The 12253-nt window shown below is 35.6% G+C and overlaps 1 protein-coding gene across 2 annotated transcripts in view; it reads left to right on the top strand.

Moving 5' to 3' along the window:
• FBN2 (fibrillin 2) overlaps window positions 1–12253 on the top strand; it is a 285484-nt gene that overhangs the window by 162160 nt on the left and 111071 nt on the right. Inside the window, exon 8 of one of the 2 annotated variants that reach the window (XM_067731630.1) lies at window positions 3265–3390. The exons of the other annotated variant lie outside the window; for it this stretch is intronic. Coding sequence (XP_067587731.1) covers window positions 3265–3390 — 126 coding nt within the window. The remainder of the gene's footprint in view (window positions 1–3264; window positions 3391–12253) is intronic. 2 annotated transcript variants of the gene reach the window in all.

Here is a 12253-nt window from a genome sequence, read left to right as displayed (position 1 = left end):
ATTTGCTTGTGAAATGTTCTTGTTTAATTTAAACCTCTTCATAGACACCTTAAATCATTTCAGAAAAAAAGCCAAAGTTCTTGGGAAAGCTCTCATATGGGTTCAGGATTCAGCATATGGCTGACTGGCTAAGCTTATCTTCATCAGTTTCCCAACCGTACTGGTACACTTTCCATTGTTCAACTATGCTGTATTTTCAGTTGTATTCACCCATACTGTTTTTGGCTTTTATTTTGGTTTTCATTGTTTTTTATTAGTCTAAAGCTAACTGTATTCCACTTGCAGCAGTAATTAGTTCAGGACTCCAGGCCTAAGTCAATGAGCACATTTTCCTGGCTAGAGGAATCATTCAAAAGAGTTAGCATGTGACTCAGTTCAGGATATTAGGAGAAAAGGGAAGATTTGCTGGGTGCTCCTGGGAAAAAGTTCTCCTCCTCTTAGAAGAGAACCGCTGGAAGAGACACCCTCTCTTCTCCACTAGATATCCCAGTCAAAGATCTAGCCTAAGACTGCTATAACCATTTTGCTTCCATCAGGGAAGTCAGCCTTAAGGATGACATCAAAGCACAGAGGAGAGATAGGTGAGTAGATCTCAGAGAAGCCGAGCAAGAGACATTGCCTTAAAACAACCCTAAAATCCTTGCCACTTCTGGACTGCCAGATATGCAAGCTATTAAATTTCTGGTTTATGTCAGTTTGGATCAGTTTTTCTATTACAGACCAAAGCCTCCAAACTAATAAATAAACGTTTTTTAAAAAGTTCAAGGGGAGATGGACAGAAGCATATTAGGTATGCAGAACGTGAATGAAATGAATTCCCATTAAGACTGCCTTTTCCTGTGAATAGACTTGTCCCTATTAGGCTTACTTGTTTGTACCTACATAGGCAATGTATGTTTTGTATTTGTGAAGATACTACTTCCAAATCTGATTGTGACGTATGGTCTTGAAAAACTATTATTACAGAAGAGCTAAATGCACGTATCCTTCTTAACATAAATGTCAACACTAAATTTAAATTGATGAATAAATATTGGGCACATCGAAAGGCAGGGTTTTTTGATCAGTAAAAACACAAAGCACCAAATTTTTTAATTATTAAAATTTGAGGGGGAGCCTAGCCCAAAAATAAATGAAAAATATTCCTATTGTTCATATAGAATTCTTAAATACTTTACTGGGAACCTTTTACATATAATTATTTGGAAGCTAACTTTTCAAGGTTCTAACTTAATTCTAAGGAGAATTGTGAAACATGGAGTTTTTGTAAAATAAAATATTTAACACAAAACCCACAAATTTAATATCATTCCATGTGTTCTTCTATGTTCCAGGGTTATTTTTCTCCACTTAAAAAAGAAAAATGTCAAACATCTTTCAGTTTCTACTCTTTTTGTTGTCAGGAGGCTATTTGGAAGTAGAGCACAAAGAAGTTTTTTATTATGAAAGGAAATGGCTGAAAATAAGAGTAAATACTTAAATTAAGGACTAAATGAAGATTCCTAATTTTTAAGAATTTGGATCAATCCTGGGCTCCATAAGTGCCTTGACTGTTGTCATAACTTTGGATATAAGAGGATCAGAAGGAAAGTTTTGGTCCTTCACTTTTGTAGTGCTTGCTGCTTTACTGTGTGCTATTCTCTTTTTCTTTTTGTCTTCCTTATCTAGAAGTGATTATCAGTTTATTTGGTGATTAGAGTATAGCTGTTCTAGTTTCCTTTCTCTTCTGAATCCACATTCGGTTTTATTAAGATGCCCTGCACTAAGATAGCAACACAGGATGCAGCAGACCCTAATTTTGCACATATGGTTTCATTTTGTTGGATTAAATCTGATGGTAACTCTTTCACCACATTATATGTTTGCTTCTCATGTAACCAATTCATGTTAGAATTCTGAGCTCTCTAGGGGAATTGATTATGATTTGTACCACTGTGCCTTCAGTGGCTAACTGTTAAGCCTCTAATGAAGATATTATTTCAGAAAAGTCTGAATCTGGTAACTTTTTTATTAAGAACTTTCCAAGAAGACACAGGCATATAGTTATTTCATGATACAGCTTGTAGGCAAGAATGACTTGTCAGTAAACGGCGGGAAAAAAGGATGAATAGAGCAATAGAGGAATTTAAGAAAGGCATTGTCAACCATTCTTTAATTGTGGGGTTTAAAATTTATTTCCTTGTATTTACAATTAGCATATAATTTTTCCTTTGCTTTTTATTGATACACTTAAACATATATGTGTGTGTATATATATATATGCATCTAAAACAAAACTAAAAGCTCAGGTTTACTTTTCAGTAATCATCTATGCTTATGGCTTTTATAATTGTTCCCTGTATTCACTGATCTTTGCTAGCTCTGTTCCTTAAAAAGGACAGCTAACTCCCAGGCATCTGTGGCTGGATTCTCCTCACAATGGCTCATTTCCTTTTAAATGTATTAACAAGTAGCTTCCAGTGTACCTAATTGTAGCTTTGTTGACTTTCCACCTCTCTCTGCTTATTGAACTAAAAGAAAAGTACATTAAAGCTTATATAAATGGCCAGGTTTTCTGGTTTGGGGACAGTTTAAAAGAAAGCAGACCTTTCATTAATGTGAACGGGAGTAGACTAGTCCTAACATTGAGTAAACTGAATGGATAAGTGCAGGGAGGCACAATAGGAAAACTGGACACTTCCCAAAGCCACCCAAGTTTGCCCTTTGCCATTTTACTGTATTATTTTAGGTTTGAACTTAATTTCCAGAATGTCAAATATACCGATATTCACATGTAAGTACAAAAACGTATCCTGAAGCCAAATAGAAAAAGAAAAGTGCTTGCCACCCTCCATTGGTTCAAATAATTAATGTGAAAATTAGCTATACATTTTTAAATGTAGTTATTTCATATTTTAAAATATCATCCATGCACGTGTTTTTTTTAAAGTCTCTAGTAGGATAATTCCCTAATTGATGTAGAATGGAAACTAAAACATTTACATCTTTACTTATTTCCAATTTAAATTGCATTTGGGGGAAAAAAAAGGATATAGAGTTTTGCTTTAGTTGGCCTTGTTTTACTGCCATGGGAGTTTACTTTCATCTCAGTTCCCATAGATATGTGTGAGAAATTCTTTAGGGCCTGAAACAAGAGTATCTTCAGGGTTATATGATCTGACCTAATCAACCATGAGTGCTCTCATACTCTTTTTAAAAAATCCCTTTTAAAAGCTATTTAATGAAGGCCTTTCTCAGTCATCTTCTCCTTCTTCCCCTGATTAGACGTTGATGAGTGCAGCATCATTCCTGGGATATGTGAAACTGGCGAATGTTCCAACACCGTGGGAAGCTATTTTTGCGTTTGTCCACGTGGATATGTAACCTCAACAGATGGCTCTCGGTGCATCGGTAAGCCTTGTAGTTTTGAAGGCACAATACACTGCTTCTTTCTAATGACAGAACAGCCCAAACAGGTACGGAGATGGCAACGATTATAAAATGACTGGGAAAATGCTGGAAGAGTTGTTTAAAATAAACGGTACCACTATTGAGGGACTGATCGACCAGGTGCTCTTTGCAAAAACTTCAGTTTCAGAAGCCATCTGGGTTTGCTTTATGTTGTCAAAGCCATTTCTGAAATGAAGAAAGATTTCCTCAAGACACTGCTCTTGCCAAGTGTTAACAGACACAAAGGCATGAGAAAGATTTTTAAAAATCTACTTTGGGAGACAAAATGTAGTAATTAAGTGTTCTTTCATTGCTATGAATCATGAATGTAGTGTCTTATTTACTTAGCATGTGTTTATTCTAGTGAAAATAGTTATTACAGAAAAGAAATCGATACCTTTAATTTTGTTTTAAGCATATTTTAATTAAAGGCGTATATATTTTCATGTTCTCTTTTGTTTAGAAAGATAAAAGAGTCATGTGTAGGTAATCTATTTTTGAACAAGCCTTAGACTTTAAGAGCACTAAAGATTCATATAGTACAGGAATTAGGGAAATTAAAGCAGCACCCAAAGACGAGAGTTGCTTAGTTTGCTGGAGGATGACCGTCTGGGCAATGACCGTCTCCCATCCCCACTGGGAGGGTGTGTGAGCAACTAACTTCCAGGGACTTTGTAAATCCAAAGGATGTCCAAGTGAACTGGGTTGAAGAGAGGAAATAACAGAGGGTTCAGGATGTAAGCTAGAAGTCCTAGGCCACCAGTAAAAAGTCTTGAATTCACTGGATAAAATGTGTTGATATGCCAAACACTATGCTATGGCCGTGCAACAGCAAACATGAGAAATGGAGATCCTGCCTTCAGAATACTATGGTGTCATCGTAAATAGTAATAGAAAAGTAGCAATAGCAGTCAAAGAAGAAGCTATGGTAGTGGTAGTAAAATTGACAGCTGCCATTTATGAAATACATACCACGTGTAAGGCACTGGACATCTGTATCACCTCATTATCACATAGTGGTGGGGCCTTGGGTAAGCTACTGACCTGTCTATACTTCAGTTTCTTCTAGTAAATGTTCAATAAAATATTTCTTATTACTTCTGTTATTATCATTAGGGGAAGGAGGAGGTATAGGAGAATGAAGATGTACTCCTTAAAATAGCCGTGTATGATAGGCATAATTATTCTGATTTATAGATGAAGGAATTGAGGTTTAGAGAGGTAAAGTGACTTACATGATGTTACAGGGCTGACAAATGGAGCCACGATTTGAATCCAGATCTCTCTTCACCTGTGCTACCTGTGGTTCTACACTGTCTCCTTATCTGCTTTAAGGTGACAGAGACCCTGTGCCTAGATATCAAGGTGTCCAGCATGAGTGGTTTCTCTACCACCACTCTGACAGTCTGCTTTGAAAAGTACAATGTCCATTTGGAGCCTCCCTTTCCCGTTGGAGTATTATGAGATTTGAATGACAATTATTTGTTCTTCACGAATGAATCCGAGTTCTATCTTACACTAGGTAAAACATTATAGAGGCGTTAAGTCTATAAAACTGAGCAAATTAGCTGTTTTTAGGGTCAGTGTTACCAGTTGGCTCACTGCATAGTAAGTCTGATTCATTTAACATAGTTTAACAGAATTGAAAATTAGTAGAACTACCTATACTTGGCTTAATTTTCTTAAACTGTATAGGAAAAGAATGTGCATATACATACACGCATATATGCAGTCATCAGCTTGAAATAGGCATGAACTCAACTCTGTTGGAAAAATGTCAGTTTGGGAGTCATCGTTGAACATCACTGGCTGGATGCCATAGACCCTGACTCAAGGAAACTTATATTCTAGAAATGGCTAAAAGAAATGTGGCTGGAGACATAAGTGAGGTTATCACCATGAAGTTCTGAAAATGCCAAATAAGATGTATGTATTTTATTTGGTAGACAATGTGGAGTAATTGAAGGCCTTTGGGAATGAATTGTACAACTAGACCAACTAGTAAGAAGGCAGAATTTGCCGTAACAAATGTTAGTGTTTTATATCAGATTTCTAAGTTGTTTCTTTCTCTCTCATTTCTTAAGTTTCTAAGTCTTTCTTTAGTCAACACATGCTCATTTTTTTGCATTGAAAAGGAAGCATATTTTTCATCATATTCAGATGATCAAGATCCCCAGTGATTTTTTGAGGTTGTTTTCTTCAATGTCAGATATTTGGTTTACCATTAAATCATGGTAAACTCTATCTCTTGCTTTTTTATATAAAGTTATCAGCCTTTACTGGACTTTCAAAGCCCTTTAGAGCCTGACCCAGCCTGTATTCAGGACTCGTCTCTAACCACTTATACCTCACACTCACGTTTCTCTTATTGCAGTACATGAGCACACTGCCCACAGTACTTCCTCTGCCTGAAGCATCTTGATTTCCCCCTTCTATGCTTGTTAAAACCCACCTCATCCTTTAAGTACCCACTTAGGTATCACATTTCTTTATAGCCATCCCTGCTTAACCCACATTTTCTTGTCAGGCAAAATCAATCCGCGCTTCCTGTAATATTTTTTATTTCCTTCATTTCTGGGTTTATCACAGTGTCACAGGTATTTGTGCTTTACTCATTGGCCAGACTCTGAGCTCCGTTAGGTCCTGCCTTATGCAGCTTTCTGTCCCCTGTGCCTTATGTAGTCCCTTCCTTAGAAGTTTGGGCTCAGTAAATCTTTTCTGAATGAATAGGCAAACCAGCAAATGAATGAATGAGATGACATTGAATGTAAGAATTTAATGTTGGTTAATAACTGCTTTGCATCATTTGGCATCCTGCTGGACATGATATGATGGCACTGAGTTACAGTCCCCAATGCTCAGAAGGTGAGAAAGCCTGCTTGAGCTCCAGAGACCTGAGGCACAGTGAGTTCTTTGCTAACGATGAGTTCCCATTCATTTCAGTATCAATATCCTGACACAGGAATAGAGGAAAGCCCCTAAGGAGGGGAGAATGACGTTCCAAAATTGTAAAACCAATGTTAAAATTAAGTAATAAGCAGCTTAAAAATTTTTTGAATAACTATGTTTCATTTGGAATAAGTATGTGTTTTCCACATATGAAAAAAATAAATCTAGCATTTTAATATGTAAGAGATCTTTGGTTTTGATTTTTTAAAATCTGAGTCTGTATTTTCTTAGATGGAATTTATTTATGATTGAATTATATATGTCATAAATATTTCCATGCTGTTTATTTTGTAACCACATGTATGCTAACAATAATGAGTTGGATGAACTGAAAGCTTTTTCTTAAGTAAGAAACTGCATGTTATCTGCACCTTTATTTTAAGAGTGGCACATGGTGAATGCTGCCCTAATCCCTTATTCTAGTTAATCAAAACATCTTGAATCTATACAACATTATAAAGCATCAATAAACTGCCTTTTTCTTTCATGTGTAGGAAATAGCTTTATATGGCAGGAGAGTTTAGTGGGGCATTTTAATTATAAATGAGGATAGTTTTCCCATTTCATTTTATGCTAAATATAAAAATCAAATTCTTAATTTGATTTTATCTCCTGTTTTCCATCAAGTTTTAAAAAATATACTGGAAACAGCTCTCCTTTTTAACAAAGAGTACTAACATATGTCATTTCGAAAAAGAGTCCACCCATACCTAATATTTTTTTTCTTAGAAGCATTTTTAATAGCACAACTTAATGACCCTTATATCATTTAGTAATTCAATGTCATTATAATATTCATGGCATTATTAATACCTAATTTCCACGTTGCAGTAGAGGCAAGAAGAGTGACTGGCAGTCAGCGAGTCAGTAATGATTGACAAGCAGCCGTGAGCAAATTCTGTATGCAGGTTAATGTGCCAGCTACTGTCGTGCACACAGAACTAGCAGGGACCCTATTTGGGGGACTGGAAAGTGACAGTCAGCAGCAAGTGAAGTTCAGAAAATGAAAGTAAGCATTTAGAAGTCCTTAAGGTAATATGATGTTGCCACAATATCCTTGTGCATTTCCTTGAGCTTTACAAAAGTTTCAGTGCACAGTATTGCCATGGAGTATTCTTGAGAAAACAAAACCTGAAAACATAATGTGAAAAGTAGTAACGTAAGAGACAGTTTGAGGCAGTGGGTCGTTAATTGCTAAATAATTTCTTAGCCAATAAGTGCTGTAAGTCCAAAAGAAAGTCCTGATTATTATAGTTAAAATTCTCAAGGAAGTGAGCACTGATAGAGACTTTGAAAGATGGATGACAGCTAAACAAAGGAATAAGACCGCACTGAGCGAAGAGAAAGGTGTCAGCAGCCGTACAGATGCTGAAAGTGAGGGGGCTTGGAGACGGTGAGGAGAGCTTGTCTGGGAAAGAGAGCTGAGTGAGAAAGTAGTTGGAGACAAAACAGGAAAGATGGGTTAAGATGAAGACTCTATTGTTGAGGCTCGTTAACTGCCATGCTAAGAAGTTGCAGGTTGATCCTGAGGATGGTGGAGCCCATCAAGAATTTTGAGCAGTACAGAGACAAAAGACGAGGGAAGACTGTTTAAGCGAAATGAGGAAGATCTTCTGACAGTGATGGTCAGGATATGCTGTCCTTGTGCAGCACTCTTTGTGATGATGGGTGTTGATTACATGTGTGTGCGTGCATTTGCAACAAATGCTTGAAGGATAAACCAAAACTCCTAAAAATGTTTAACTAATGGAGGAAGGGAGACAGGGATGAAACAGTATAGTGTTCGAGTTTTAACCCCAAAATCATATAAAAGGCGACTGGTGGAACAGGGGTAGTAATTTTAATTAAGAAAGAATGTCCTAGAAAGAGAAGGTTAGACAATGAGGAAGACAAACTTCACTATTTTAAAGGAAGAAGTAAACCTAGGAGCCACAGTCGTTCTCTTTCTTTCATTGTTCCTAGTTCTAGTTAGTCTTGTATGATAGAAACACAAAAGCAACATGAAAGTGTTTTAGGAATAGCAAGAATCTGCAGAATTAATCAAGTGGAACTCAGGTTGGCGCCAGACTCTCAGCGAGACAAGTGCAGGTCTCCAGTATGAGGGGCTGATGTCTGAGGCAATGGTTTCTATGTACTGAACACCTACTGTCGCTAGTCTTCTGACCTGAGCTAACCTCATCAGGGTTTTCTGGCTGACCCCTTCATTTTTAATAAGCAAAGCTCATTCAACAGGAGATGTATTTTTTTCAAGGTAAGCCCCACCTCCATCTTTTACCAAGTTTTCATCACATTGTATAATTAACTGTTAGTTCACGTAAATCAAGTTTAGACTAAATGTCAAGCCATGAAACAAACTCTGATAAGAGTACCATTATTTTGTTTCAAGATAGATTTATATTTTAATCAGAAGAGACGGATTGCTTCCTCTTCCTCAGTGTGGGTTTAAATAAGACTTGATGTAAATCTTCTTCTGGGAGTGTAGCGAGGGTGATAGGAGATTATTAGAGGACTAGACATGTTTTGTTACTTATGACATATCAATTGTACAGTTAAATATATACCAAGCATTAGAAGGATTTGTCCTAATGGTGTAATAAATATGCTTCTTCTGCCTTTTTCCCTAATAATTCCCTATTTCAAGGGATGATGTGCCTAGACAACTCTTAGTTAGTTCTATAGGGTGCCCCTTTTTATTCTTCCATATGGCACACTTCCAACACAGTACTTTCTAAGCACCATGCAATTCAGATATGCAAAGGAAAGAACCTAACTCTCAGCCACTGTCTTCCTTTTGAAATGTATTTTTGGAGAGACCTTAATTGTGAGACATCACACTACATGTGTCTGTATCTCATCCTGATCTGTTTTTGATGCAAAGGATTGGAAGTAGATTGTTTACCTCCTCGATGTTATTAGAAGAGACTAATTATAGAATTTATGGAAAAAAGTTATGATTTACTTTCGAATCTTCTCTTTCTGCCCCTCCACCTTCTCAACAATGACATGGTTTCCTCCAACACATCTTATAAGACTGAGTAGCGGTTTCCAAACTGTGTAGGACAGAAGTTAATTATGTTTATTGAATTTGAAGACCCCCTCTTTAATATCAAACATGTTTTCAGATCCACACATGATGATAACCCAATATCTTTGAGAAAATACATAATGAAAAAAAAACTACTGGATGTTCAGTAATAATTTTAAATGAATTTGTTAGTCACAATGGAATCTCCATCAGTAGGAACCATAATAGTGCCTGTATATTATGAGGCATTTTCATTTGCATTGCAGTGTTCAATGTAAGTATAAATTTGTGGAGCCCTCACAATAACATTGCAGACTCCCAAAATCTGAGACTGGTACAGATTCCTGATGAGCCCCTACTCATTTTTTTTACATATTACCTTATTTTCAGTATGGTATTGTATTTGACACATGAGTTGTTTAGAAGTGTAAGGAGTTTACCTGGTTTGCAAATCTTCCATGTTGGCTTGAAAAAGTTTTGTGTTTTCTCCAGTTGTTGGATAGATATGAGATCAAACTTGTTAACTGTACTGTTCAAATTTTCTCTTGAGCTGCTAGATTTTATCTACTGTGTCTATCAGTTACTGAAAGAGTTGTATAAATGTACCACCTTGGTAGTAGATTTCTCAGTTTCTCCATGTGGCCCTTTAAGCTTTTGTTTTATGTATTTTGATGCTATGTTATAAGGTGATGAATGTTTAAAAGTATTATATTTTCCTGGTGAATTGAACCATTTTTTGATGTATATTGATTCTCTAAAGTTTTTTTTCTTTTCTTCTTGGTCTGTTTCTAAATATTTTCTCTTGGTTCATTTTATTTCATATTATTTGGCATCACATTTTGTGAGTTGGAGAGGAAGGTTTAAATATATGCCATTTGGATATGTTTCCTCTCAATCTTTTGTTTCCTTTTGTCTTAAATGTGCTTCTTTAAACAGCCTAAATCTAAATTTTGGGGGGCATAGTCTTAAAATCTTTGTCTTTTAAATTGAGATTTAAATTTATTTGTGTTTATTACAGTAACTGATATATTTGTTTTTATTTCTATTATCTTCTTTTTTGCTTCCCATTTATCTTGCTTTTTTGTTACTTTCTCTTTCTTGCTTTCTTTTGGATTTATTCAGGCTTCCTGCCTTCCATTCTTCCACACCCCATTCTTTTTCCTCTATTGTTTAGAAATACGTAGTTTATTTCTGTGGTTTTAGTGCTTATCCTAGCTGTTTGAAGATGCATATGTAACTTAAAGCCTAGAATTAATCTGTATTTTTACCCACATCTAAATAATAAAAGAATATTAGAATGGTTACACTTTGATCTCCCTCTTCCAATTTAAAAATTCTAGTCAATTGTCACTCCCTTGTTTGCAACAAATTAATCATTATTATTATTGTTTGATATTTTAGTACTTGTCCATGTATCTAAAAGTATTTTCCCTGTTTATTCCTTCATACATTTCAAACCTTCCATTGGAATTATTTTCCTTTTTACCTAAAACACCTATTCTAAAATTTCCTTTAGCAAGAACCTTTTGGTAGAAAATTGTCTCTGTGTTTTCCTGAAAATGAACTTAATTTCCCTTTGGTTTCTTGGGGTACAGAATTTTAGGTTGACAGTTATTTTATCACAGAAGACAGAAGATACTATTCCATTGTGTTCTAGCATCCACTGGTGCTATTAAGAAGTCAGTGATTGACTTAAATATCATTCCTTAGCCGATAATCTGTCTTTTCTTCCTAGCTGTTTTTAAGATCTTCACCTTTTCTTTGTTGTTCTGCAGTTTCACAGTGATATGGATAGCTGTGGATTTCTTTTTATTTTTCCTTTGGATTTATTGGACTTCCTAGATCTGAGGTTGTCTTGCAACATCATTAGAAAGTTGTAAACTAGTATCTGTTGACTGTTGCCTTCCCACAACTGTCTGCTTATGACTCTTTCTAGTACTCTTATTAGATGCAAATTACCTTTTCACCCTCACCTGCATACTTCTTAACCTCTTCTCAACATTTTCCATCTCTTTGACTCTCTGAACAACACTAAAATAATATATTCAGCTATATCTTCCTGCTCAGTAATTCTCTTTTCATCTATGTGCAATACACTGCTTAATATAGTCACTAAGCATTTTATTTCAGTTATGATCATTTCATTTATAGAAGTTTCATTGAAGTCTTTTACATCTTTTCTTTCATTGTTTATGGGCTTGTTTTTACTGTTCCCATTTTTAGATTTTTAATTGCCTTAAACAGATTAAAGATTATTTCATTATTAATTAATATTTAATGAATCATCATTAATTAAAAACAATGATTTTCAGAATTGGTTTGACCATTCCAGTATCTGAAACCTGCTGTTTATTCAGCTAGTTTTTGTTCATTGAGCCTTGTTTCTCTGTGCATTATTTATTTACTTACTTATTTAGTTACTTTGCTGTTAGCTACTCCTTTTTTCCTAGAACTTTATCTATGGGAATTCTTTGAGACCTATGTCAGTATTAAGTCCTCAATTGTACTGATTTTTGCGAGTTACTTGGAATATCCCTACCTGGAGACCTCTTTATGTTATATTCTTCCTTTGAAGTTTTTCAGAACACAAACTTAATGTTTTGACATCAGAGCTGTCTGTGTGAGAAAGAGCTTTTGGTTTCAGATTTTTAGGAAGAATCTTTTTTTCCCTCCACCCAGCACTGAGGTATAAACAGGCAAGTCTCTTAGCTGCCTTCCTCTACATTAGCCACATAACAAGGATATAGCTGTTTGGGACTCCTACTTTATGAGGGAGTTTCCTATTACATTTTGCATTAACGAGGTGAATCTGGGCTTTTATATCTTAGGCTCTAACCCCTTGTGAAATTA

Source organism: Pseudorca crassidens, chromosome 3 (genome assembly GCF_039906515.1).
Source record: "Pseudorca crassidens isolate mPseCra1 chromosome 3, mPseCra1.hap1, whole genome shotgun sequence".
NCBI lineage: Eukaryota > Metazoa > Chordata > Mammalia > Artiodactyla > Delphinidae > Pseudorca > Pseudorca crassidens.
This window is presented reverse-complemented; position numbering and strand designations above follow the sequence as displayed.